General features: G+C 41.5%; 1 protein-coding gene across 2 annotated transcripts in view; it reads left to right on the forward strand.

Moving 5' to 3' along the window:
• The first annotated feature begins 2,335 nt into the window (after positions 1 to 2,335).
• The window catches only part of LRP5 (LDL receptor related protein 5), a 131,428-nt gene continuing 110,678 nt past the window's right edge, over positions 2,336 to 23,085 (forward strand). For both annotated transcript variants that reach the window (XM_058806395.1, XM_058806394.1), the window contains exon 1: positions 2,336 to 2,499. In XM_058806395.1, the coding sequence (XP_058662378.1) occupies positions 2,406 to 2,499 (94 nt within the window). In that variant the 5' untranslated portion in view covers positions 2,336 to 2,405. The remainder of the gene's footprint in view (positions 2,500 to 23,085) is intronic.

A 23,085-nucleotide genomic window follows, 5' to 3' on the forward strand; every position in this document is an offset into this window, starting at 1 on the left:
CCATCACTTTAGATGAATGTTTTAAATGTTTTTTTAGCAGAGGTGTTGTGGTCAAAGCCCTAAAGATGTGTTCTGGTAAGATTCTCTTCCCTAGTTGCCTGCCTCCATAGCCTGATCTCTCTTCTCATTTTGTTTTAGACAGTGAGTCAGTCTATTGCCCAATCTGTTCACATGCTGCTATCTCTCCCTTTTGGTATAAACTGCTGCCATTCCTAACTTGACCATGCAGTTTGACAGGGTCAGATAGAGGGGTAATCAACTCTTGGATGGAGCAGAGATAGCAGCAGGATATTGCATCCTAGTATGGGACCTCAGGACCCAAGTTACCAAGTGCTGGGAGCAACTGCAGGCTGAAAGAGAATTTGCTGCTGCCCATCAGGAGCCTGTGGGCAGACTCGCCCCCTCCACATGGCTTGGCAGTGGCATTGGAACAATGGATAGGTCATCTCAGCAGCTGATCCCTGATCTTGTTAGGGCCAGGGGCAGGAAGGGCAGGGAACCCCATTGCTCTGGTGCTGTTGAGGCCATCACAGGACAGCCTGGCTCTCCCTCCAGGCACACATACCAGTTTTGTATATGGCCCCCAAGCTGATTAGGGTTTGGGATGGGAACCCCACTGTTCCCCACTGCCTGCTTCATGTGCCCTTTCTCTGCCTCTAACTTCAATTAACCCCACTTACTGTGATGCCAAGACTGCTGGGTAATTTCCACAATGCAGGAGGTTAGACCCATCGAAAGTAAAGTCCAATCACTGTCTTCAACAAAGAAATCTTTATTCCAGTTACTTGTCTGGTCTTGGGCAATTTCTTTAAGCAGATGCAAAACAAAACCCTCATTCAGTTGGTGTTCATACAAAGTTTTTCCATTAATGATTTACAGCAGCCTAGATTTGGGTTCCAGTTTATTAGAGATCTACCACCAAAGACCAACTTCTGCTTTTCCTGCCTTCAAGGAAGTTGAGATTTTTCTAGGTTTTAAATGCCACCTAAAATGAGCCCTCTTTAAAATACATGTTCTCTATATGTTAAACCAGAAGCAAGAGTTAGAAGAAAACCTTTTCTTGCTCCTTTATAGGTGATCTTTAATGTCAGCACTGTAAGTCTTTTGTAACTCCTTGAATTTTAAAAGTGCTTTCTGAGCTGAGTATTGTTGACTTTAGAAAAAAACCAAATCAAAACACTGGGGCTTTTCCCTTGCAAGGGAGTAACCAAGAGGACTTAAATAATTATTGAATATTTGATCCTGGTATTTGAGTTGGGCAGGGGTCCATGGGGCACCAAAAAGAAATCTCAGCTGCTGCTCTAGCACTTACAGCAAGGCAGATAAATTAGTATGTGGCAACGGGTCGACCTGGAAGTCCCTAATCTCTGAAATGTAATGAAACTATTAAAATGTGACATCCATTTGCTAAGTGTTTGCTTGTGATTTATGGCTTCTGCTCTGAGACTTGCAAAAACCGTTTAAAGGGGATGCTGGGCAGACCCTTGTGATTTCCACCTCTATACAAGGCCATCCAGCAATCCTTTTTCTTATTGTCAAATCAGTGTCAGCACAAGGACACTGATGCCCAAAAATGGATACTTAACTGAAAATTCTGGACTTACGCCGTTTGGTTTTCTCCCTGTGAGAGAGACGGGGGCAGTATTTGGCCTGTGAAAGGTGCGGGATGTCTCAGTGTGAGCCGGGTCCTTCTCAGCCTTCTGCACCTGGCGCCGGCACAAACCAAGCCCCATGTCACAGCGCAGTTTTTGCCTCTTTCCTGGTGGTAATGTGTTGTAGGAGCAGGTGGTATGCTTAACAGGGAGAGGGGGGGAAAGGCGACAGAAGACTGTTGAATGCATTTTTCTTTGAAAACTAGTGTTTTGTGGAAGAGTGACTTAATAAAATGTTTGTTTTGGTGGGAGGAGAAAAGGAAAGAACGAACCTCCATTCGGAAAAAAAACAACCACTCTTTTTCCTGAAGACAGAAAAGGGGGCGGGCGTCCCCGCTGTTAACTTCCAAATACACCAGCGAAAGGTTGCTTTTTGCACACGCAGCGAGCCATCTTCTGCAGCCTTCCCGGCTGGCTCTGGAGTGATAGATGCAGCAGGAAGGAGTTAACAAGATAAAGCAGCGAGTCCCGGAGCCGCACCTCCTCCCCGCGCGGCCAGGTGTTCCCACGCGTGGGACGCGCCGCGGCGGGACGGTGCGCCCCCGCCCGCTCCCGGGATGCGGTGCGAGCCGGGATCCTCCGTCCCAGCCCCCTCCCTGGCGGCGGCCTGAGGAGGAGGCGGAGGAGGAGGAGGAGGGTCGGCTCCAGCGCCTCCCCCCTTCCCCGCCTCCCTCCTCGCCGAGCGCAGCGCCCCGAGCATGGAGCCTGCCTGAGACGCTCCGTGCGCGCCGGCAGCTGCTGCGGCGGCACAACATGGAGGCGGCGGCGGCCGCGCCGCTCCCGCTGCTGCTGCTGCTGCGGCTCCTCGCCGCCTCGGTGCTGCGCTGCGAGCCGGGCTCGGCCGGGGGTAAGCTCCTCGGGGCGTCGCGGGGCCCGGGCGGGCGGGGAGGCGAGCGCCGCTGTCCCTTTTGTTGTCGGACTTGGGCAAACTTTCCCCCGCGCTGCGCCGGGAGTGCGGCGGGGAGGGGCGGGAGCGGGGCCAGGCTCCCGCGGAGGCGCAGGACGCGCACATGGACGAGACGGGCCGGGAGGAGCACGGGAGGCTGCCTGCGCCAGTTCCCCCCCAGAACTATTGCTCCTCGCCCCGCTTTCCTGCAGAAAGGGTGCGCAGGAAAAGGAGGCCTCTCCTCTCTGTTCCCTCGGGACATATCCCGCTTGGGGGCGAGGCGGTTTTCCCTCAGGGGTGGCTCAGGTAAACGCACACAGTTGCAAAAAGAGAGACAGAAGGCCCCCCCCCCCCCCCCCCCCCCCACTCCCGTCCTTCCGCGGTCCCGGGCAGGGATTTCTGTGGAGTTTGGAGGGGTCGGTGTCGGGTGTCGCTCAAACTCTTGGCCGGGCCGGGAAGGGGGTTGGGGGGAAGGCGAGTTTGCTGTGCGTGCCCTGTGTTCCCCCCTCGCCCCGGCTCCGGTGTGGGGCTGCGGGCGGGGGTCCGGCCCGGCCCGGCGCGGCCCCGCGGGCGATGCCGGAGCTGCAGTCCGGGTGCCCCGTCCCGGGCCCGGAGCCTGCCCTCCGCTTTCCCTCGGCCGTTCCGTTTCTAAGCGAGTGTGCTAATCCTTCTAAATCACAAATAGACGGGGGCGGTGCAGTGTCTGCAGCATCCGTGGGGAGCGGGACGGTGTCCGTTCCTCCTGCGTGCGCCTTCGCTCCCGACTTTGTCTCGCCCGAGACGGGGAGTTCTGGCTGCATGTGCGAGACTTCTGGGTTTTTGCTGCTGCATGTGGTCTGCCTGGATACATCACCCCGGTGCTTGAGCAAGCCGAAGCCTGGCTGTTCCGATTTCCTGGTAGTTTAGAAAACTCGGCTGTGTGGCCAAGGCTGTCAGAACATCACCTCAGGGCCTCTTTTTATTAGGCCACCCACCTTTTCAAACCTCCTGTAATTATTAGAACTGTCATTTAGAGCAAGAGAACAGACCATATTCTGCTGGCATCATCATTCTATATTTTTAGTTGGAGCTCTGCGTGGGTGTGTATTATGTATTGCTTATTCTGTCCGGATTATATCAAAAAGATACCCTTCGTATCGCAGGGTCCACCTTCTCCGTACATGCTGCCACAGTCTTTTGAAAATGTTTCTGAAAACCTGAAGTGTGATTTGTTCCTGTCTGTACACTTATGTTTGTGTACAGATGTTCACATTCCTGTTTGACTGAATGAAGCTAATGTAGCTTTTGGGGGAGTGGAGGGTGGAAATTGACTTCTAGGGTTCTTATATGAAGGCTTCTTAAAGGATTTCCTTACATTTACTTAACCGGTTCCAATAGAAAAATCCCTTTTTAAAAAAGAGATAACTTTGCATTTGGAATTCTTAGGAAAATAAGAGTTCGTGACAAAACTAAGGAATAAGTTCTAACTTGGAGTTTGGTTTTCTTTCACCTCCTTTGAGAGACTGATTAATTTAATATAGTGTATGTTTGATATGAGCAGTCACCTTCCTTAACATGCATGGAAGAACTGGGCTACAAATGTACAGTTTTTAATAATTAGTTAAGGAGTCTTAGTTACAGATCTTAACGACATTGCCTTTGTTCTGCCTACTTATTAGGAAGGTTTTGTTGTGTTGATCTGGACAGTACTTTTAAGGACAGTTCATCTGTCCTTTTAGAAGGACCATGGTTGTACTATGAAAGGCTCTCCATGGATTTAATTCCCTTTCTGAGAATCCCTGCTCTGTAAGGAGATGCCTGACTTTTAGCTATTAAAAGTAATTTGATGTGCTTATCTTAGAAATATGTAAATGCATCTCTGCGTGATTGGGGATCTGCTGGGAGCTTCTGCAGCGCTACAGCTTCACTGAAGTTTGGCATGTTGTAATAGATCTTGAATACTTTGGCTGTGAAATAATTTTGCTGTACAGCTCTTAAGTTCTTGCTTTGTATGTGGTGGTGTCAGGAGTGGTTTTATTTATGTGGCTTGAAATAATGGTAAACCTGTTTCAGATATGGCTTGTACTTGACTCATTTCACTGTGAAAAGACATAATGATTGTTGCATTTGGTCCTCCCTTGAAGGGAGGAATTTCTTGCTCATGCAAAGTATTTAATGCTTTTTCATTTTTGTGAAAATACCATAAGTTATGGATTCTTACTATTGCACAGTGGGTATTTCATGTGGGGGTCTTAAAATGTTCAAGTAAGTTGAGGTAATTCTTGCTTAAGAGCTATCTCAAGCCAAAATTATTTTTACTTAAACTCAAAAGTGCTTGCTTAACTGTGTCTTGTCATGCACGTGAATTTCCCAAAATAGTGAGATTGTATCTTAGCTTTCTTTAATGTAACAACTCTTTGCCTGATATCAACAAACACAGGATACAGAAAGGAGAGAAGTGTGACCCAGGGAAGTGTGATGGTTACAAATACTTGAAACTAGGGGTGCAGCACAAAATAAAAAATGCATTTGAGCACAACCAACCCTAAAATGACTTGTAATCCATACTGTTTACATGAGATAACCTACAGCTTGGGAAACCTGTTGCTGTGGTTAAATGTAGAAGGTAGCAGGAAAAATCACTTACTAATTTTATGACAGGGAAATGTGCTGTGTAGGAGTCCTCAAATGCATTTCAGTGCCATTTCAGTCAGTCTGTCATTGATTTAGGGGGCTAGTTACTATTTTCCTAATAACTATTACTAGCGTGATGTGAGGGTCTGTCACAAATTATGGTCATAAATCCTCTTGAAGTAGTGAGGAAACAATGAAAGTTCAGGCTGACTGTGAAGTTTAGGTTCATGCTTAGACTCAAGCACTGCGTCTTCTTTCTCCAGGGAAAGTTAAATAGGTTTAACTGTCTTTAGGTATGCGAACTAATTTGTTACCATATCATTTTAAATTAAATTATTTAGATTTATTTTAAAGCACACAGAGATGCTTTAAAATCACTCATACTATAGATGCCTGAAATTTGTAGATCAGCACGACACACAAAGTCAGTACTTAGAAGAACATGAATGTATTTCATCAGTTCCCCAGTGTAAGTTCCACCCTTGCCTCTTGCTGCTTTACCTTAAGAATTTTTATTTTAGCTGTTTATAATGTAGTTGTTGGTAAAACAGGCTATGGGTTTTGTCCCAGCTGTAAATTTTCTCAGTCCTGCATGTTTCTGGAATAAGGCAAGCCAAGGTAACTTTTTAGCAAACAGAGATTGTTTCTGGGAACTTGTTATCCTTTAGTGTTCGGGTAAGATTTGGCAGCGTAACAAGAAATAAAGGTTACAAAACCTCTCCTGGAATATAGACACACCTGATTTACTATATAAGACTGTCTACTGTAACTCTGCTTCTAGTTAAAAATTAACCAGCCCTGTACATTTCAAAGCATTTCTCTCTCTTTTTGTTCAAAACAGAAATAAATTGCACTTGGTGAATTTCAGTTGGTGGTGCTTAGAAACAGCTATAATAACAAGGTTTAGTTTCATGTTAGATCAGTATTTCTTGTGAGCTTACTGCATTGTATGAAAGCAGCCTGCCATCTTGAGACTAAGGACAATAATTTGGTTTAAATTCCTTCTTAGAATGAAGAGAAATAAAGCTACCTACAATACAATCTTTCTAAGAAATCCTCTTATTTTTTTCCTTATGTGTGTAACCCAAGGGTTATTAGACAGTCAAAATGGTTGGCTTTTGTAAGTTCAGAATTTCTCTTGAGAGTTGATGTCGCTGGAAAAAACCCCACAGCGCTGAGAACCCTTGAAAGAAATGGATGTTATTTTCTGCTCAAGACTTCTGTGGAGAACTCAAATGTACCAACCTGAACTTCAGGGGAGGAGTGACAGTAGAACAGTTATCCCCCCAAGTTTGTGGCATAGGCCAGCAACAATGCAGCTCTACTGTGCACAGTGGAAAACAGCATTTTCCTTAGATTTTGAGGCATGTGGATTGTTCTTTTTTTTTTTGGTATTCTTCCTGACAGGACATGTCTAACAACGCTGCAAGCTCACCTAGGACAGGAGCAAAGAATTAAGATGATGGCTAGGGATGCTGGCTAGGCAAACCCATGTGCTGTTTGGACACTGAAGTCTTTCTGAAGGAGGCAAAGATGTGCCATCTCCTGATAGCTCACATCTGGGACTTCTAAACTGGAAAAAGTAGTTCTGGAGAGTCCTGCTGTTAAGTTAGGCTATGGAAAAGCTCATGATAGAGTCAAAGGATATTTTTAGCAATTCTTGAGATTTTGTGTGGTGAAACAGTTGTGGCAAGAACAGGAAAGAAAATGGGAACTATGTCCCACAAAGTATTGTTCAGTAGAGTTGTTTGTTTGGAGCTTATGGGCCAACAATTCTTCTGGTTTCTTCTCTCTCAGAAAAATTGGGATGTGGAACTTAGCAGTGTCTCATCTTTGTGGTTTCTGTTTACTAAAGATTGAAACTATCTGTTAAGCCACCCAGTTTGACTGAGAAGCTCCAAAGAGTGTAAGGAATGGGTGATGGGCTGGTAAGGATGTTGAGGGTCTATGTAATAAACAAGATTTTTAATTTAGCTCTTCTTTCCTTTATTCTTGCTTGACTCACACTTTGCCTGCCAGCACAGACAGATGTAAGGTGTCATTTTGTATTGATGTTAAATCCAGGGGTGACTTTTGCAAGGATGCCAATAAATTGACACATGCTTGATTTAAATTGGTGTGTTTGCTCTGGATGATAAAAGTGTTAAAGCAATTGAAACTGCTTTCAAACCAATAAATAATTTGTGGTGTGTTAGATTAACTTAATGGAAATAGCCTACTGGGAAAAGAGCTTTCTTGATTGTAAATCAGCTGCAGAATTGTCTTCATTTCACAGTATGAAGGCTTTTTGCTATTGCAATAAACAGCACTAACAGCAGATGCAGTAGTAAGTTCTTGGTGAGATTGTCAGTGGTCTGAGGAGCTCAAATGTTGGCATGTGAGTTTAAAATGTGCCTGGTTAATAATATAATAATTGTTGAATTTTGTTTGGCACTTTTACTTTTTGAAATGCTGTATGTATTTTTACCTAATTCTGAATGATCTGCAAGCATGGCATCTGTTATTTATCATTTTGCATAAGGAAACGGAGCTTCCCCACTTAAAGTTCACTTACTTTAAACAGTAAAAAAAGCTGTCTTTGTGGCAGGCAGAATTTTTGAACTCTGGTCTTCCTGTTGAGACTATAGATGTAAACCAGGTAATTGTTCAATAAATCAAGTGTGGTGTTCCTGAGCTGTCATGAAAGGTGATGCAACTGGAGAAATGAAGTTGCAGGTGTGTTAGGGTGTAACTCTCCCCTCTATTATGGAAAGTAGAAAGATGGGAAGTGTATTTCTGGTTTTTATTTGGTTACACAAAGGTCTTGATTTTCATGTTTTCCTCATGAATTCTTGTTGAAGGGCATATGATGTTCTGTGAAAATGCAGTGTTTTTAATTTGGTAGTTCTGTCCTTACAAGACACCTGTAGGCTTGAGTTTTGTCTGAGAGGGAGAGAAATTACTGAGTTAGTTGTCTTGACATCTCTTCATGTGGCTTGGAATTTGATAACGTTTTGTAATGGTGATTCCAGAGGTCCTCTCTTGCCCTTTTTTTAAATGCCATGACTGTACATTTTGTTTATTTCACTATGTTGTTGCATTAAATGTGATGCATTATACATTTTTCAGTACAGGTTTTTGGAAGTGACTCATTTCACATGATTGCTAAGATGATAAATTAACCCTGAGGGATTCTTGATCCTCAGCCTTCAAGAATTAGACTGGAGGTAGGAGAGGGCAGTCAGTAGAGACAGAAGCTTGACCCCCCTTTGTGTGGTGTTTCCAAGAGTAAAGCAAGGCCAGAGAGTGTGAGTGAGTGTTGTCTGCCTTGTGCTTCTGCACCTCTGGGCAGATGAGGAGTAGCAGTGGATTGAATGAACCTGCCTAGTGAACTCTGGGCTTTGGGAATCAAATACTGTTACTGTTATGGGATTTTGCAGATGTTCTTTTTCTTTTCTGCTGTTTAGTGCTGGTTTTAACTAAATAATAAAAAAAAAGGAAGTAGAGAATCTGAGAAGGCTCAGATGATGAAAGTGTACAGTGCTGCTATAATCTATCAGTTGTTGATACATCATTTGAGAACTTCTCTGGAATTCTGTATGTATTTATGGCTTAAGCCATATAGTCCAGGGCTTGAATTAGGCACAGATTATGCTTACCAGCAGTAATACACTTAAATTCTGGTCAATAACTTCAGCATGCCTTCTGTGGAAATTGTGATTTCAGTTTCATGGATGCTTTTTCCAGTCCTTGTACTATTTTTCATTAATTTTGCACAAAGACATTTTCTGTTCTTCCAGATTAAACTTGTACTAGCTGGGCTTAAGAAGGGGAAAAATATTTAGAACACAAGGAATCTAATGAAATGGTGTGATTGGTTGATTTTTTTTCTTTGTTATTATACAACATCATGCTGTAGAGTATGGCAATCAAGAAAGTCAAGTTGCTTCCTTTTGGCCTTGCTGTAGGAGATTAAATTCTTTTTTAGTGGACTTTCCATGATCATAAACTGATGAGAATTACCTTGTTTGTCCTTAGTATGTGCTCCTGAAGCAAACAGCTGGGTTGTGCATGGGGTGGGTGAAGATTTCATAGGGATCCCACCATGACACATCTCTGGGGGCTTTCTGGCTTATGCCACCTGTATCTTGATTTCTTCTAGTTGGGATTATTTTTTTCCTTGTTTCTCAGACTTCCTAAGTAGCACATCCTTTAAATTTGTTCCTTTGGGTAAGACTGAAGGGTATTTTTTGTGACATTGAGTGAGTGGTCTGCCAGCTGCGTTATTGTTTTGAGGTTTTGCTGTTCCTTGCACCCGGTGGGGTGCTTGGGGACTGTGTCATGTTGTTTTCCTTCAGCCCATCATTTCTAGGGTGTTGTGAAAGCTGTGGCATGTTCCTGTGTAACCAGACTTTGTCTGCAGAGGCTATTGAGTGTTGAAATCTGTGTGTCAAGTTTAAGAAAGTCTTCCAAGCTGATTTCTGTAGTTTCAGTTCCATAAGTGGAGCAGAAATGATACTCAAGGCAATGTGAAAGGCCTTATGTCTTTACTGTAATTATTATTGTTCAAGGTTTATTTTCAAATAATTAATAAGGGACAGTTTCTACAAGTTTTTGTGCAGATACAAAAATAAGATTTTTGGGGCAAAAAGTGATTGCTTTAGAAGGACAATTGCAAAGTCGTGGTATTTGGAAATGTTTCTGCTGCATATTTGTTTTCACAATACTGTTTTTAGTTCTGTGGTGGTTTGACCTTGTCTGGATGCCAGGTGCTCACCAAAGCTGCTCTGTCTCTCCCCTTTTTGACTGGACAGGGGAGAGAAAGTTTAACAAAAGGCTCACAGGTGGAGGTAAAGACAGGCAGAGATCACTCACCAATTACTGTTATGGGCAAAACAAACTCAGCTTGGGGAAATTAGTTCAACTTATTGCCCATCAAATCAGAGTAGGATAATGAGAAGTAAAACAAAATCTTAAAAATACCTATCCCCCACCCCTCCTTTCCTCCGTGGCTTATTTAATTTTATTCCTGATTTTCTCCCTCCTCCCTGCTAGCAGTGCAGGGGGACAGGGGAAGGGGCTGCAATCAGTTCACCACATGTTGTTATCTACACAATAACTTGTTTTTCCTTGTTAATTTCCCTGGGGACACTCCCACCATCACCCATGGGCCTTGGCCAGCAGTGGGTCCATGCTGGAGCTGCCTGGCATTGGCTCCATGGCACACGGGGGAAACTTCCAGCAGCTTCTCACAGAAAACACCCCTGTAGCCCCTTCTGTCACCAAAACATTGCCACACCAACCCAATACAGGCTCAGTCACTTAGACCAGTGTCTTGCTGATGCCAGGAAAATATATTCTGAAATAGAGCTATCTTTTTATCTGTGTTACATTTCATTATAGAGGAAGAGAAAAAGAGAGAGTTTGCCTCTTGGATAACAAGCTGTCTCTGGTGATGACAGTGAATGACTCAAGGAAGAAAAGGAACGGGAGGGTGTGAGATTTATTCTCTGTAGTATAACTAGGCAATGTCTATATAACATACTTGGTATTCTTTCTTAGCACTTGAAGCTAATATAAAAGTCACTATGCTGTTTCTTGAACTTCTCAAAGCAGCAGAACTTAAAAACCAAACCCCTAATCCTTTGTTTTATAGAAGGTGTCACCTTTGGACACTGAATCATAAATTACCCAGTGTTAGATGTGTATTGGTCCCTACTTACATTGTGCATATTGTTCCAAGAGCTTTGGAGGCTTTGTGTAACTAGTTATTTCAAATAAAGGGTCACTTATGTATTATGTCCCTTTTAAGGAATTTTACTCGTGGCCACCAAGTTTCCTATTTTCTCTGTCACCTTTTGCTTTTGTTTTCAGTTGTTGAAAACTTTCTGGTTTTAGACAAAGCTCAGAGTAGAGTTGTCTGCCTTATAGGAATGAATTTTGACATTAAACATGATACAAATGATACGAATAATTTTATTTTTGCTTTCGATTTTTTACCTGATTGCTTCTCCTGCTTGAAATTCAGCAGCCTGAAGTATGAGGTGTTAAAGCAGCTATGTTTTTTTTTTTCCAAAGGGAAAATGTTTTAACCTCAGAAATCTGTATTGCTGACTTACCTGGATGTGTCTATCTCAAAAGATATAAAAGCAAATTAAACTGCTGAGTTATTTGTGTTCCCAAGTGAGAGCTAAGAGGATGAAAATGCACATGGGTGGCATTTTCCATTTAGAAAGTCTGCCCAGCTGTGGATGATTAAAAAAAAAAATCTATACATTATCTGCATCTTCAAAAGCTGAGTAAAAGAAATAGGCAGTTAGGGGGAATTTTGTTCTGTCTGGATTTTAACAGTGTGTTTTTTACTGTCTGAATGTGGTAGACTATTACTTATGTTCTAAATCTCCAGTTTGCAGGTGTTCAGTGATAGGGCATACTCAGAAGCAGTTACACATCTGGACTTACTTAGGCAAGCTACATAGTGAGAGTAGGGAGGGTGTGGCTAATGCAGGCACAGTTATTGTGGAGCCTCAATATATTGGAATTGAATCACTTGCAGTTCTTCCGTGCCCCTAAAAATGAATTTGGATTTTCATCTCATCTGACCTATCTTCAACAGCCCTCCCATCCTGAGCCACAAAACCCTCGACTCAATGTCAGCTGTGGCTTTGGAACCTACACAGGAGGAGGAGGTTTTCTGTGATGCTGTTGAAAAGGTGCACTTTTCAATGGCAAAAGCACCTTTTTGTTCCTTCTGTCAGTCTCCTTATGGTTACTAACAGAAGGAACCATCCTCCAAAGAGTGAGGAAATATTCCTTGAGGCTTTTTGAATGGAGTAACTGAATTCTTAAGGGTTCTCCTAACTTCGTTTCTGTGAACATTGTAGCTAATGGTGAAATTTGGAGAAATGCACAGAGACCAGCAGAAATGTGAGTGTTGGATATACTTGCAGTGAATAAACCATGATCTGCAGGTGTTCAGTGAGAGCCACAGGCAGCTCAAGTGAGCTCTATAGCTTGTGTAGCTACCAGACCATTCAGTTCTCCTGGAGCAGAGTTACTCCTAGTTCAGAAAAATGCTGACCTAAGCAGAAGTAATCTTCTGCAAGGTCCTGGCTAGTTTATGGTGAAGTATTTACACAGGGAAGGATGTGAGACTCTGGTGGGACAGGGTGGTGGTGGTCGGGGGGTTTTCCACATGTGTCTATGTGGGAGCATGTATGCCATAAGTATCTATGTTCTCACATGCTTACACATCTGGTTAACTAGTTTCTCCTGCTCTGTTTTTTCCCCTTTCATTCTAATGGCTGTGTTATTGAATAACCTCCTGTTTCTGAAAAAAAAATCTCCATAAGCCAGAAAACCACAACCATACTTTTTGTGTAAACTTGAATACCTGATATTAGCTGTTGATACAGAATTTTAAGGAGGAGAGTTTCACAGTTGGCAAGTATGGGATGGGAATTCAGTATACCTGGATTTGGTTTTGCTGGTGTTACCAAAGCATGCCTTGAAGTCTGTGAACTCTCAGCATTTTGAGAACAGGTGACAGTGATACAGAAATATTCCGAGTGCATCTTGGAGTAGTTTACACAAGAAGCACCTCAGAGCCATCTTCTCCTGTGCATTTGGTTTTTAAATAACCATCTAGGAGTGAACCTGCTTTGTTTGACTCCATTGCATTGTTCTCTTGATGGCTGTTGTTCCATTAGAGCGGAATGAAGCCTCAAACTAGCAGGATGATAGGTAAGGTATTCCTTAAAAGGCAGGCAATGAATACTTATTAATCAAAATTTTATGCCTGATCAGTGTTCTGCACCTAAATATTTGACCTTGCATAACCACTTTCCTTCCCTTTTTCAGTCTTTACAATTTCTGCATGCAGTATCACTTTCCTATATTGGTAGTATTTCTTCTTAACTTGAAAGCTCTTCTAGGCAGAGATCTTGTATATTGTTTTTAAAACTTTCACCTGCTTTCTTTGTGTTGTTCCCCCCTCTCCCCCAGCTATATGAAGAACCAAGGCTGCTTAAAGCTGCAATGTCTGTAGGTGGGTAATCTTTATTATCCAGTGGTCAAGAGAGCTCTTGGGAACTTGTTAGGTTACTTCCCTAAGTAGGATGATGAGGCAGCATCGTTGAATGAAAAGCAGAAAACCAAACCCTAAGCAAAATAAAAAAGCAGCCCCAAACCACCCTTCTATTTCTGGCAGTTTGGAAAAGCTGCCTGCTGTCCCTTTAGCATGTGGCTCCACTAACGCTGTCTGCCCATGACAGAATTGGTAAAACTGGAGAAGCTGAGGCTGAGTGTGTGTTTGAGGATTGCTGCTTTTCATTCAGTCTAGGGCACAATGGGGAGAAGATGAGCATGTGGAAATACTTTGTTTGTGACCTCCGTTGATGTTATCTCTCAACTTGCATGGTCCAAATAAAGGTTTTCATTGTTACCTGCAAAAGATGTAAGTGATCTAGGATTCATTTACCTTGGGTGTTAATCACCGTGACACATCTGGTCCTTCACCATCCTGTGACAGTAATTAGTTCATGGAAAAGAACTCTGGTTGCTGATTCCCAGGTTGTGGAACTCCTGGCATGTGGAGATAGAGCACATCTGGTGCTGGTCCTCAGAGGCAGAACGCAGCCAGCCCAGAGCTTATTGCATGTGGGGAATGATGCAAGTGACTTGTTTTCTCTGAACAATGGCTATGGGATCTTTGTGAGTGTTGGCCTCTTGCCTGTTGGGTGTTTTGGTTTTGTTGCTTTTTTTTTTCCTCAGGAAGTCTGTGTGCAATGAGGGAGGATGTGGAGTGCTGTAAGGTCTTGGTACAGCTGAATTGGTCCTCCAAGCAGTCTTTGCTTCTTGACAATGGTGCTCTGATACATGCAAAATGCCTGCTTCTACCACTGTAGAAAACACTTGGTAGATACAGGTACAGGGGTCCTGTCTTTTGTGCTTTTCTGACTCCTGGGATTCTGTGCAGTCAGTGTTGCAGGGCCATAGCAGAAGGTTTTCTTTCTAAAGGAGATGTTCTTCAGTGTTCAACTTTGAGCAACTTACTTGGGGCCTGTTAGAATCTCCTTCCTTGTACAGATTATAAGGCTTTTGTAGGGTAACAAAACTCACTTTGAGGTAGAATATGAATTCAGAATCTAACAGCTCTTCCACAATTACTTCCCCTGGGGTTCATGTATTTTGGAATGGTTTCCCCTCAAAGATTAGTTCTGGAATATTTTATTATGGTCTTATATTCATCTTGGTCTTGGAACTCATTTCACACTGTGTGGATTGAGAGTGAGTTACAGGCTTGTGTTAGTGAATCTGAGCATCTGCTGCTCACATCTTGATGGAAACTGTTTCTTTGTCATGGTTGTTTATAACATGTCACATTTCAATCCACTTGTTGATAGCCTCTTAGGACCCTTTTGTCCACAAATGGTGGTTTGTGATGGGGGAAGCCTTCCAAGAATCTGTGGGAACACTGGGTCACATGGCAAGAGTGTCCTTCAGACACATTTGGCCCTCGATTGGCAATGAGGCAGAGGATGTGTGGGAGGACTTGCTTGAATGGACAAGGGGAAAAATTGATTTGCTTGGGAAGCCACGGTGTACGACAGTTACACTCAACTTGCGTGTACTAGTGTGGGTAGGAATTTGTTTGGTTCCTTGTAAATTCTGCTGTTCTATTTTTTAATTACTGTTAAATTCTCCAGGTGTTTAGATCCCTGACCATTAGTTGTGAGGAAGCTGCTTTACATATTCTTTCCTGCTTATTTTGAATCTGTAGCAGCAGGTTTGTTTAGTTTTTTGTTGTGTGGGTTGGTGGTTTTTGGGGTTTATTTTTGGGTTGGGTAGGTTTTTTTGGTTTTTTTTTTTTTTTTTTACTCATTTAAATTTTATGAATAAAACCTTGGTTTCTGTTGGAAACTAAAATGACTTCAGGTGTCTCTGCTGATGCACAAGTGCCATCACTGTTGCAAACCACTGTGTTGGCAGGAAGTGATGAGTGGGTCAGTAAGGATTCACACCATCCAGGGACGATGTTCCATTACTAATAAAAAAGCTTTTGCTTGTTTTCTCAAGTCTTGAGCATCAACTGGAGATTGTGAGGAGGTTGCAGGGATAAAAATATAACTTGTCAGCTGCTGTGCTCTGAATTACAGCTGCATGCAGTACTTTCTCCTGTGCAACTTGTCTTCTGCTATATTGTGAGGCAGAAGCAGTACACCAAATTCTACAAAAACCTCTGATTTTCTCCAGGAACCAATACTGATTTTTTTTTTCTTTTTAATTTGAAGTGTTTTATATGCAAGAATAGAGCAGTCAAGCACAGTGGGGAATGTTTAAATGTTATGTGCACACACTTAAACTGCAAAAAGAAATTTTAGCACCAGTTTGTTATTCTAAAGTCTGAATTAATGTTGGCTGTTTATAAAAGGGAATGGACTTCACAGGGGTATTTTTGTACTTAATCTTCAGCAGGACACTGGGAACAGATTATTGTGAGTATTTGAGTAATTTGTGTTTGTTCAGTGTGCTTGGCAACATTTCTTTTCATGAAAATTTAGCTTTTAAGCTATTCAAATTCAATTCCAAAACTTTGGCCTTCACCAGGAAGGTAAGATGACTGGGAAGAAAAATTGGTGTGGGGTTTTTTTGCTTGGTTGTTTTTTTTTGTTTGGGTTTTTTGGGGGGGATTTTTTTTGCAGTTATTGATGTGTATGATGTCAGTTGTAAGATCTCTCTTGTGTATGTGGCCAGAAGTGACTGTGTTTTATTATCTTTATTCAGAAAGACTTTGAAACATGGAATGTTAATTTATTCAAAGCCTTGTCATAAATATTGCTTAATCCTGAGAGGAGAATTTTTGCTGGGATGATCCCAAAACACTGACAAATAGATGAGTGTACAGCAGATAGGCAGGCAGAGAATGCCTTCTCCCACGTTTGGCTGAGCATGTGCCGAGTGGATGGTCAGACTCTGCTGGATCCTACAAATCTCCCAACTTCATCTCCACCTGTTGCACTGGCCAAGCAGTAATGGTTTCAGAATTCTTCCCAGTGTCTGAAATGGCACAAAACTTCTTAGTTCTGACAGCTGCAAGTTCATGTAAAAAAAAAAAAAAAAGCAGCTTTTCTGAAACTTGTCTCTTGGCTACCTCAAAGCACATCTCTCTATATCTTTGTAAGATTGGCACTACCAGAAAAGGCCTGAATTTGATTTATTTGCAGTTTATTCTTTAGGTTTTACTTAATTTTACTCAACAACTGATTCCCTTACTGCTTCTAAATCCTGGAGAATGGTTGTGTGGGGCTTTTTCCCCCTCTAATACAATATATAGGCACAGATCATGCAAGTGAAGTTGCAACAATGGAATACTGTTCAGTGAAGTTACCAATTTAATATATTTTAGAGCCTACTGGGAACTTTTGGTAACTGATGGTGTTACACCAGAATTGCCTAAAGCCAGAATGAGCTTTTTGGCAACACCTGGTGTAGATTAAGACAAGGCTGTGTTGGAGTGTTTTGGCCAGTGGTTTCAGTTGAAGCAGCATTCTGCTTCAGTTCTGTGCTCCTTCTAGTGACAGTACAAAAATGTGTGGCCATGTAGTAAACTAGGCCTGAAAGTAACCTGCTTGGTTGTCTTCTGTTTTGTGGGATGCCTTATTCTTACTCATTGTTCTGATTATCATTTTATTGTTTTAACTTCCTTTTGTTCTTCTGACACCAGTCTCCCCCCTCCGTCAAACACATTATTAATAAATCCCTGCATCAGAGAGGAGAAAGAGGGAGACTGATCAATGACATAGACTAAAATGGGACTTAAATCAAATTTTCTCTAGTCTAATAAAACTGTGATACTGAAAGATCAAGGATTTGATGGGTCTAACATATCCAGCTTTGAAGGAAGGATGATGCCACATGTTTCAATGCAATTCATATGTTGCACAGCCTGTGACGTTGGGGGTGTTGGGGGTTCTTTTCTAAATAAAAAAAAAAATCTAAGCTCTGTGTGTTATTTTTTGCAAGTCTTTAATTGTTTGTGCTGCACCTCATTAGTGACAAGAATAGCATCTTGGAGAATCTTCTGAGCAATAAAGAAACGGAGCATGTGTTCGCATTTATAGTGTGATGTGATGTGAAGGAGGGTTAATTGTATGGATTAACTGTTCTCTGGAGTAGATAGATGTTTTCTCCTTTGATGTTGTGGTGTCCTTGGACAATTAATGCATGAGCTGAAATTTTTTGGTTTGAAAATTTCGGCTTAAGTAGCCTTTAGAAATGTTTGGTGTCATTTGATGTCAAGTCTTATTATTGCATTAGCATATATATATATATGTGTGTGTGTGTATGTGTATATCTATATAAAAATGTCCTCTGCATTATGAGGTTTTATAAAGGAAACAACTTAATGCTATAATCAGTGGAAAACATTCTTGAGAGGTTTTAGATGCCCTAACTTCCTCCAAGTAAAACTTAAGAAAGCTGATGTTTCTCACATGTTGATAATAACATTGGGGAAATAAAGCATCTTCTCATTACAGAGCTTGTTAAAGCACAACAGTGAATTGGTGATAATGACTTGTAGTTACTGGCCCCTGGGTGGCTTTTATAAAGTAAGTTGGTGGTTTTGAATCTCCTTGCTGCAGAGGTGATAACATGTATTGCACAGTACTGCTCTACATTGCAAGTACTGGTCACAGCAAAGGAGACACAAACTTCTGAATTGTCCTCAAAAGTGAGTTACTTCCTTCACCCATGTGAAGTCTGTTGATATCAAGTGTGACCCATGGTAATTAATAGAAGACTGCCATAAGTAGGGAGTTCTGGATTTTAGGTCCCCTTTTTAAAGGGGAAAAAGTTTTAATTTTCATTTGCATCTTAGTTCATCTCTGTACCAGATAAGCTTGATAAAAGACTTTCCTATTTCCACTTGGTGCTACTATTGTTGCAATATTATAGTATTTTCTGCAAGGACAAGTGATGGCTGCCTTAACTCAGAGCAATTATTTAGTTACAGGAGCTGCCTAAGTTTAGTATAGAAGCAAAGGGCTTTTGTCAACTGTGCTTCGAGTTAGTGTTTGTTTGGTGTGGCTTGGGGTGGTGTTCTTGTTGGTAGGTGTTTTTTTTGAGGAGAAAGCAGTTTTTCATAAAAAGTGAATGCTTTTGTGGTCTAGTTTACATCTAGTTTTTAGAGAAGGTAAGTTTTTCCTCTAGTTTAACAATACTCTGGCTGTTCAGCGTTCTCTTTCAGACAGTTCATCAAAAGTTAGGTGAATGCAGACAACATGTTCAATTTTCTTGCATTTTACAAATGAAATTAAGGTGTCTTCTGTTTGCTTTTGAAACTATTCACATAAGTCTTACATTTGGGGCATAATATATTTTTAAACAAATGTTCCATCTTCATCAGTATGTAGGAAAAAAAGCCCTTCCCTTTGCATGTAAATCTGTGGGTTAAATTGGGTTTATAAGCCCCTATTGTATTATAAGAGGACAGATGTTTGTTTTGTATTTAGTCATTGTCATTCATACCTGGAGGGAGTTACTTAAATGCAAATGCTCATTTCTTGCATGCATTTCATGTTTATTAACAAACAGTCTGCTGCACAGTCTTGGTTATAAAAATTTAAAATGCAGTTGGTACTTGACAGTGTGCTGGTGTTTGACATTTCTGGATTGGAAACATGATTTTAGGCTGTGGGTTACACATAGCTTTTTGTATTAACAGTTGTATTTTGCGGAGTTTTTAATAAGTAAAAGGATATGCACTTGTCTAATAGGGAGGATGGGATCCAAGACATTTTAACTCCAAACCAGTCTGCAACAGCTGGACATAGAAGAGATGCAGAGCTGGTTGTAATAAGCTTACTGTGCTAAAAGGCTTACACCAGACAGAGGACAAATGGCACTGCTCCTTAGTCCAGCTGTGAGTGTGTTCGGTGCTGGGCAGAGCGTTGCAGTGGTGAGTGTGTTACTTGTGCTCTGCCTCAGACTCCCAGTCTGCTGCCTGAAAGACTGCAGTATTTTTCTCAACTGTTGTGTGTGGTTGAAATGGTTGTTTGGAATACCATTCTCTGAAATGCCCTGGATGTTTTCAAGAGAGAAGCGTTCCTGCTGTGAAAGTCCTGGGCCATGTCTTCATTGCTGAAACAGGTGTTGTTACTACACTGATACTGCAATCTTGATGGGAAATTCCTGATAGAGTCAGTGCAATTCTGTGCAGCTTGTGAAATCTTGGGTGAGGAGTGAGATAATGCTGCTGACTTTCTACTTGATGTAAAATTTCCTGTTCTCCTCAGGCACCTTTACATTAAAATAGCTATCTCAATGGAAAATTTACATCTTCCTCTTTAGCAATGAAGGCACAGCCAAGCAGTGCAAATGAAGGGTGGAGAAAGGCAATATGGTGCATGAAACAGAATGGCCAAATCACTCGTGGCCGTACATTGCTGGAGTTAGTTTTGTTATAGAATAAACAAATGCATTTTGGTCTGCCCTCCATGATACTGCTTTCTTGTGTAGTGCTAACAGGCTTGTGCCCTTCCTTCTGCAGAAATCCTGTTGCTGTTTATCAGAAATCCTATTTCTTATTTGCAGTACACCTTGTCTAGCTGCAAAGGAATTGAAAATTTGGGGTGGCTGAGATCATTCCTAAACCATTCATCATAGTAAAATCTATGCCTTTTTTACAAAAAGGATTGCAAGGTAGCTTGAGGTATGAGAAAATATAAGTTACTCTGCCTGGAAGAAAACCACAGGCTGTAGTTCTACTGTGGTCCTGATTAGCACACTGAACTCTTGCCTTGGATGTGCTGTGGACTGCATGACCCTTAATCCTGGTCCTCTGTGGGTTTCTTTTCATTCTTTGCCTTGTGTTTGTAGACAGCAGGTTTGTCAGCTGTGACAGTCCTTCCCAGTGTGTCCACATGGACTCCTTCAGGGTGCAAATAACAATTCTGGTTGTAGGTGTCTCCCTAGTATGAATGACCACAGTTCATGTTGTGTAAAATTTGTTATTGCCTGTTTTTCCCAACCTTGTTTCTCTGCAGGGACAAATTTTACTTTCTTCTGATCCCCCCTTCCCCCCCCTTTATAATGAATTTCAGGTTTTATTAGACATTCATTTCCTTTCTTGTTTGGGGAAGGCAGATATGTGTTGGGTTAAAACAATAATTGGGCTTGGCTGTTTATACAGGTGGGGAAATCATGTAGAAGGAAAAGGAAGAATTAAGTCTTGAAATGATCTGGGAAGAAAACTGTGATTTATTTTATTTTATTTCTTAGCTCTTTTGCAGTTAACCTGCTGTCAAAGCTGAGGTGCAGCACCATGCTTTTTTAGTACCTCTCCTACTTTGTGTTTCTGTAATATGAGACATTCAACAACATTCCCTTGCTATGCAGTGCAGACAGTTAATTTCTTATGCCACTAAGATGTTATTGAGACTCGCATGAAAATTTCAAGAGGCAAATAAGGCTAACTTGAAAAATAGGTTATAATTTGTTGTAGCTCTACATGGAAATATTTAAAAATCTTTAGCTTGGGAGGTTGTTCATGGCTAGGTTTATGCCTAAAGCATAGCAGACCTGTGCATACCAATGTATTCTTTTTTATAAGCACAAAACCTCTTCTAAAGCTCCTTCCCCTGAGCACTGTGTGGACAAGACACAACAGCACAAGAGAAGGTGCTCTGCAGGTCTGTCTGCTATATTCTGTCTGCAGCTGAGCTGGGCAAAGAAGTTGCCTTATTGCTTTTTATAAAAATCTATATGACTTTTGAAACCAAGATCCTTTTGACAGGATCAGCTCAAGGAAGGCAACTGTGTGTGCAGTCAAATGGGTAGATTTCAGGGCACCAGGACGTCTGTGGTGTGGTGGGAGCCTGGGGGATGGGGAGTAACATGCCACTGGAGAGGGGCAGGAATGGGTGGCCAATTCAATCAGACAGCAGAACAAAACCCTTCTGACCCAGCCCAATGCAAAGGGCATATTTAAATCAAGATCCCTCCTAACACAGTGTAGCTGCAGTTTGATTTGAACAGTTTCTGCTTTTTTGCAGTTTTGCAGCTTTCTCTTTGTGCACCATGCCAGCACTTCTTTAATATTGTTTTTAGTCTCTTTTTTGGGTTCTTCATCCTTGGTTATACACCACAGTATCAATAGGTGCATGTCGCACAATTCTCCAGACACCAAGGAGAGTGACCAGTTAATAACCTTAAGATGATACAGAGCAGTAATTAGCTGTAAAAACAACAAAACAAAAATGTTAAACAGCTCCTGTGTAACTTACCTTTTGAAGCCCCAAATTTCCATTGCCTCTCAGGTTTTCTTAATTTTTACATAATTATCTAGGCTCAAAACCTTTTCCAAAATCCAAATGAAGCATCCTGGAGCTGAATTCTAAAACGTGTTTCCTGTCTTGCACATACAAACGACGAGTCTATAAATTTAGGTACAGAACTAATGCAATCTGCTTTCTTTTGAATATTATCAACACTTCTCCAAATGTGGAGACTCTTTTATTCTGGAGTATTTGAACTGACAACTGTATTTTCTGGAAATGTCCTTAAATTCTGCACTGTGGAGAGACAAATAACATAGATGATTATTTTATGTTTCTTCAGCTAAGCTACCAGAAGATAATTTTTTTTTTTGTAGTTCCATCAGTACAAGTACTTTACAAAACTTGCATGACAAATGCTGACCTTAAAAAGATAAAAGGAGCCATAAGGAATTGATTTGGTTGCATCAATGTTCTTGGCTAAAGCAGAGTCATCTTCTGCAAGGAGTGATCTGCAAAGCTTGGAACAGGTTGTTCTGTTTACTCGCTGCCTTCGAGGTGGTCAATTAGGTATTACCAGTGATATAAGTGCAAGCACAAGGTTACAGATTTCGTTATCTGAAATAACCTTTTACACTTCATACTCTTTTTTTCCTCCTTCCTAACAAGCTCTCACAAAGCCTAAATCTTGAATATTTGACTGGAACGTAGTCTGCACAAAAAAACATAAGTTGTGTCTGCAACTTGGCACGAAAAACTTCTCTTAACTTTACACCCTCTAAAGCTCAGTGTCATGTAGCAGGTTCCATTTAACAAGGTGGTTTTATTTGGGAATATTCTTAACTGTTAGAAGAAAACCATGACAAATTGTGGAACCTACATTTGCGACTTGACCGCATTTTTGTTCCAATGAGTAACATTTGTCAGCAGCTGAATCCAGCACATGCTATTTCTGAGTCTCTTTTTCTGCAATTTGCAAATACCGTACATATTGTACCTTTGGTGGAAATAGAAATAAAATATCTTTTTTTTCAGCTTTCTAAAGATTTGTGTTTTTTGGAGTTAACACAACATCTGGAACTGGAACTAAAAATTGGAAACAATTCAGATCAGAAACAAGCATACCTTTGTCAAGCCTGTATTTGTTTAAGTCCTGGATAAAATTTGCAAGCCAAATTTTCCAAATTATGTAGAACCACTATTTTACCCTTAAAAGTTTGGAACCCTCATCACTGTGTAATCTACTATTATTGGCCAGACAGCTGTCTGCCAAACCAAGGAGGAATACTGAAAAAGAAAAAACAACAGAAAAGAACCTTGCTCCCATTGACATCCAGAATCTAAAAAGGGGACACTGCAGGGTTTTTTTCCACTCATGGATTGACCTGAACTGTTGTTCCCAGAAAAAGTCATGTTTAGATGTTCAAGGAAGTCACCCTCTTGTCTGCATTCTTCTAAACCAGTTTATGCAGAAGTAGGACAAATCTTCAGTTTCCTCTGCAGTTTTAAAATTGTGGAGCCTATCATGGGGGTGGGGGGAAATCCATGCCTATTGCATTTAGAATAACAACAGGAAAATTGTTGCGATGTACTCTGCATCACAGAATGTGAAACATCCGAGTATATTTTTTTCCTGTCACATCCCCCAACCCTATTTTTAAGCACTGCCTTCGGCACT

This window comes from Ammospiza caudacuta, chromosome 6, assembly GCF_027887145.1.
Source record: "Ammospiza caudacuta isolate bAmmCau1 chromosome 6, bAmmCau1.pri, whole genome shotgun sequence".
NCBI lineage: Eukaryota > Metazoa > Chordata > Aves > Passeriformes > Passerellidae > Ammospiza > Ammospiza caudacuta.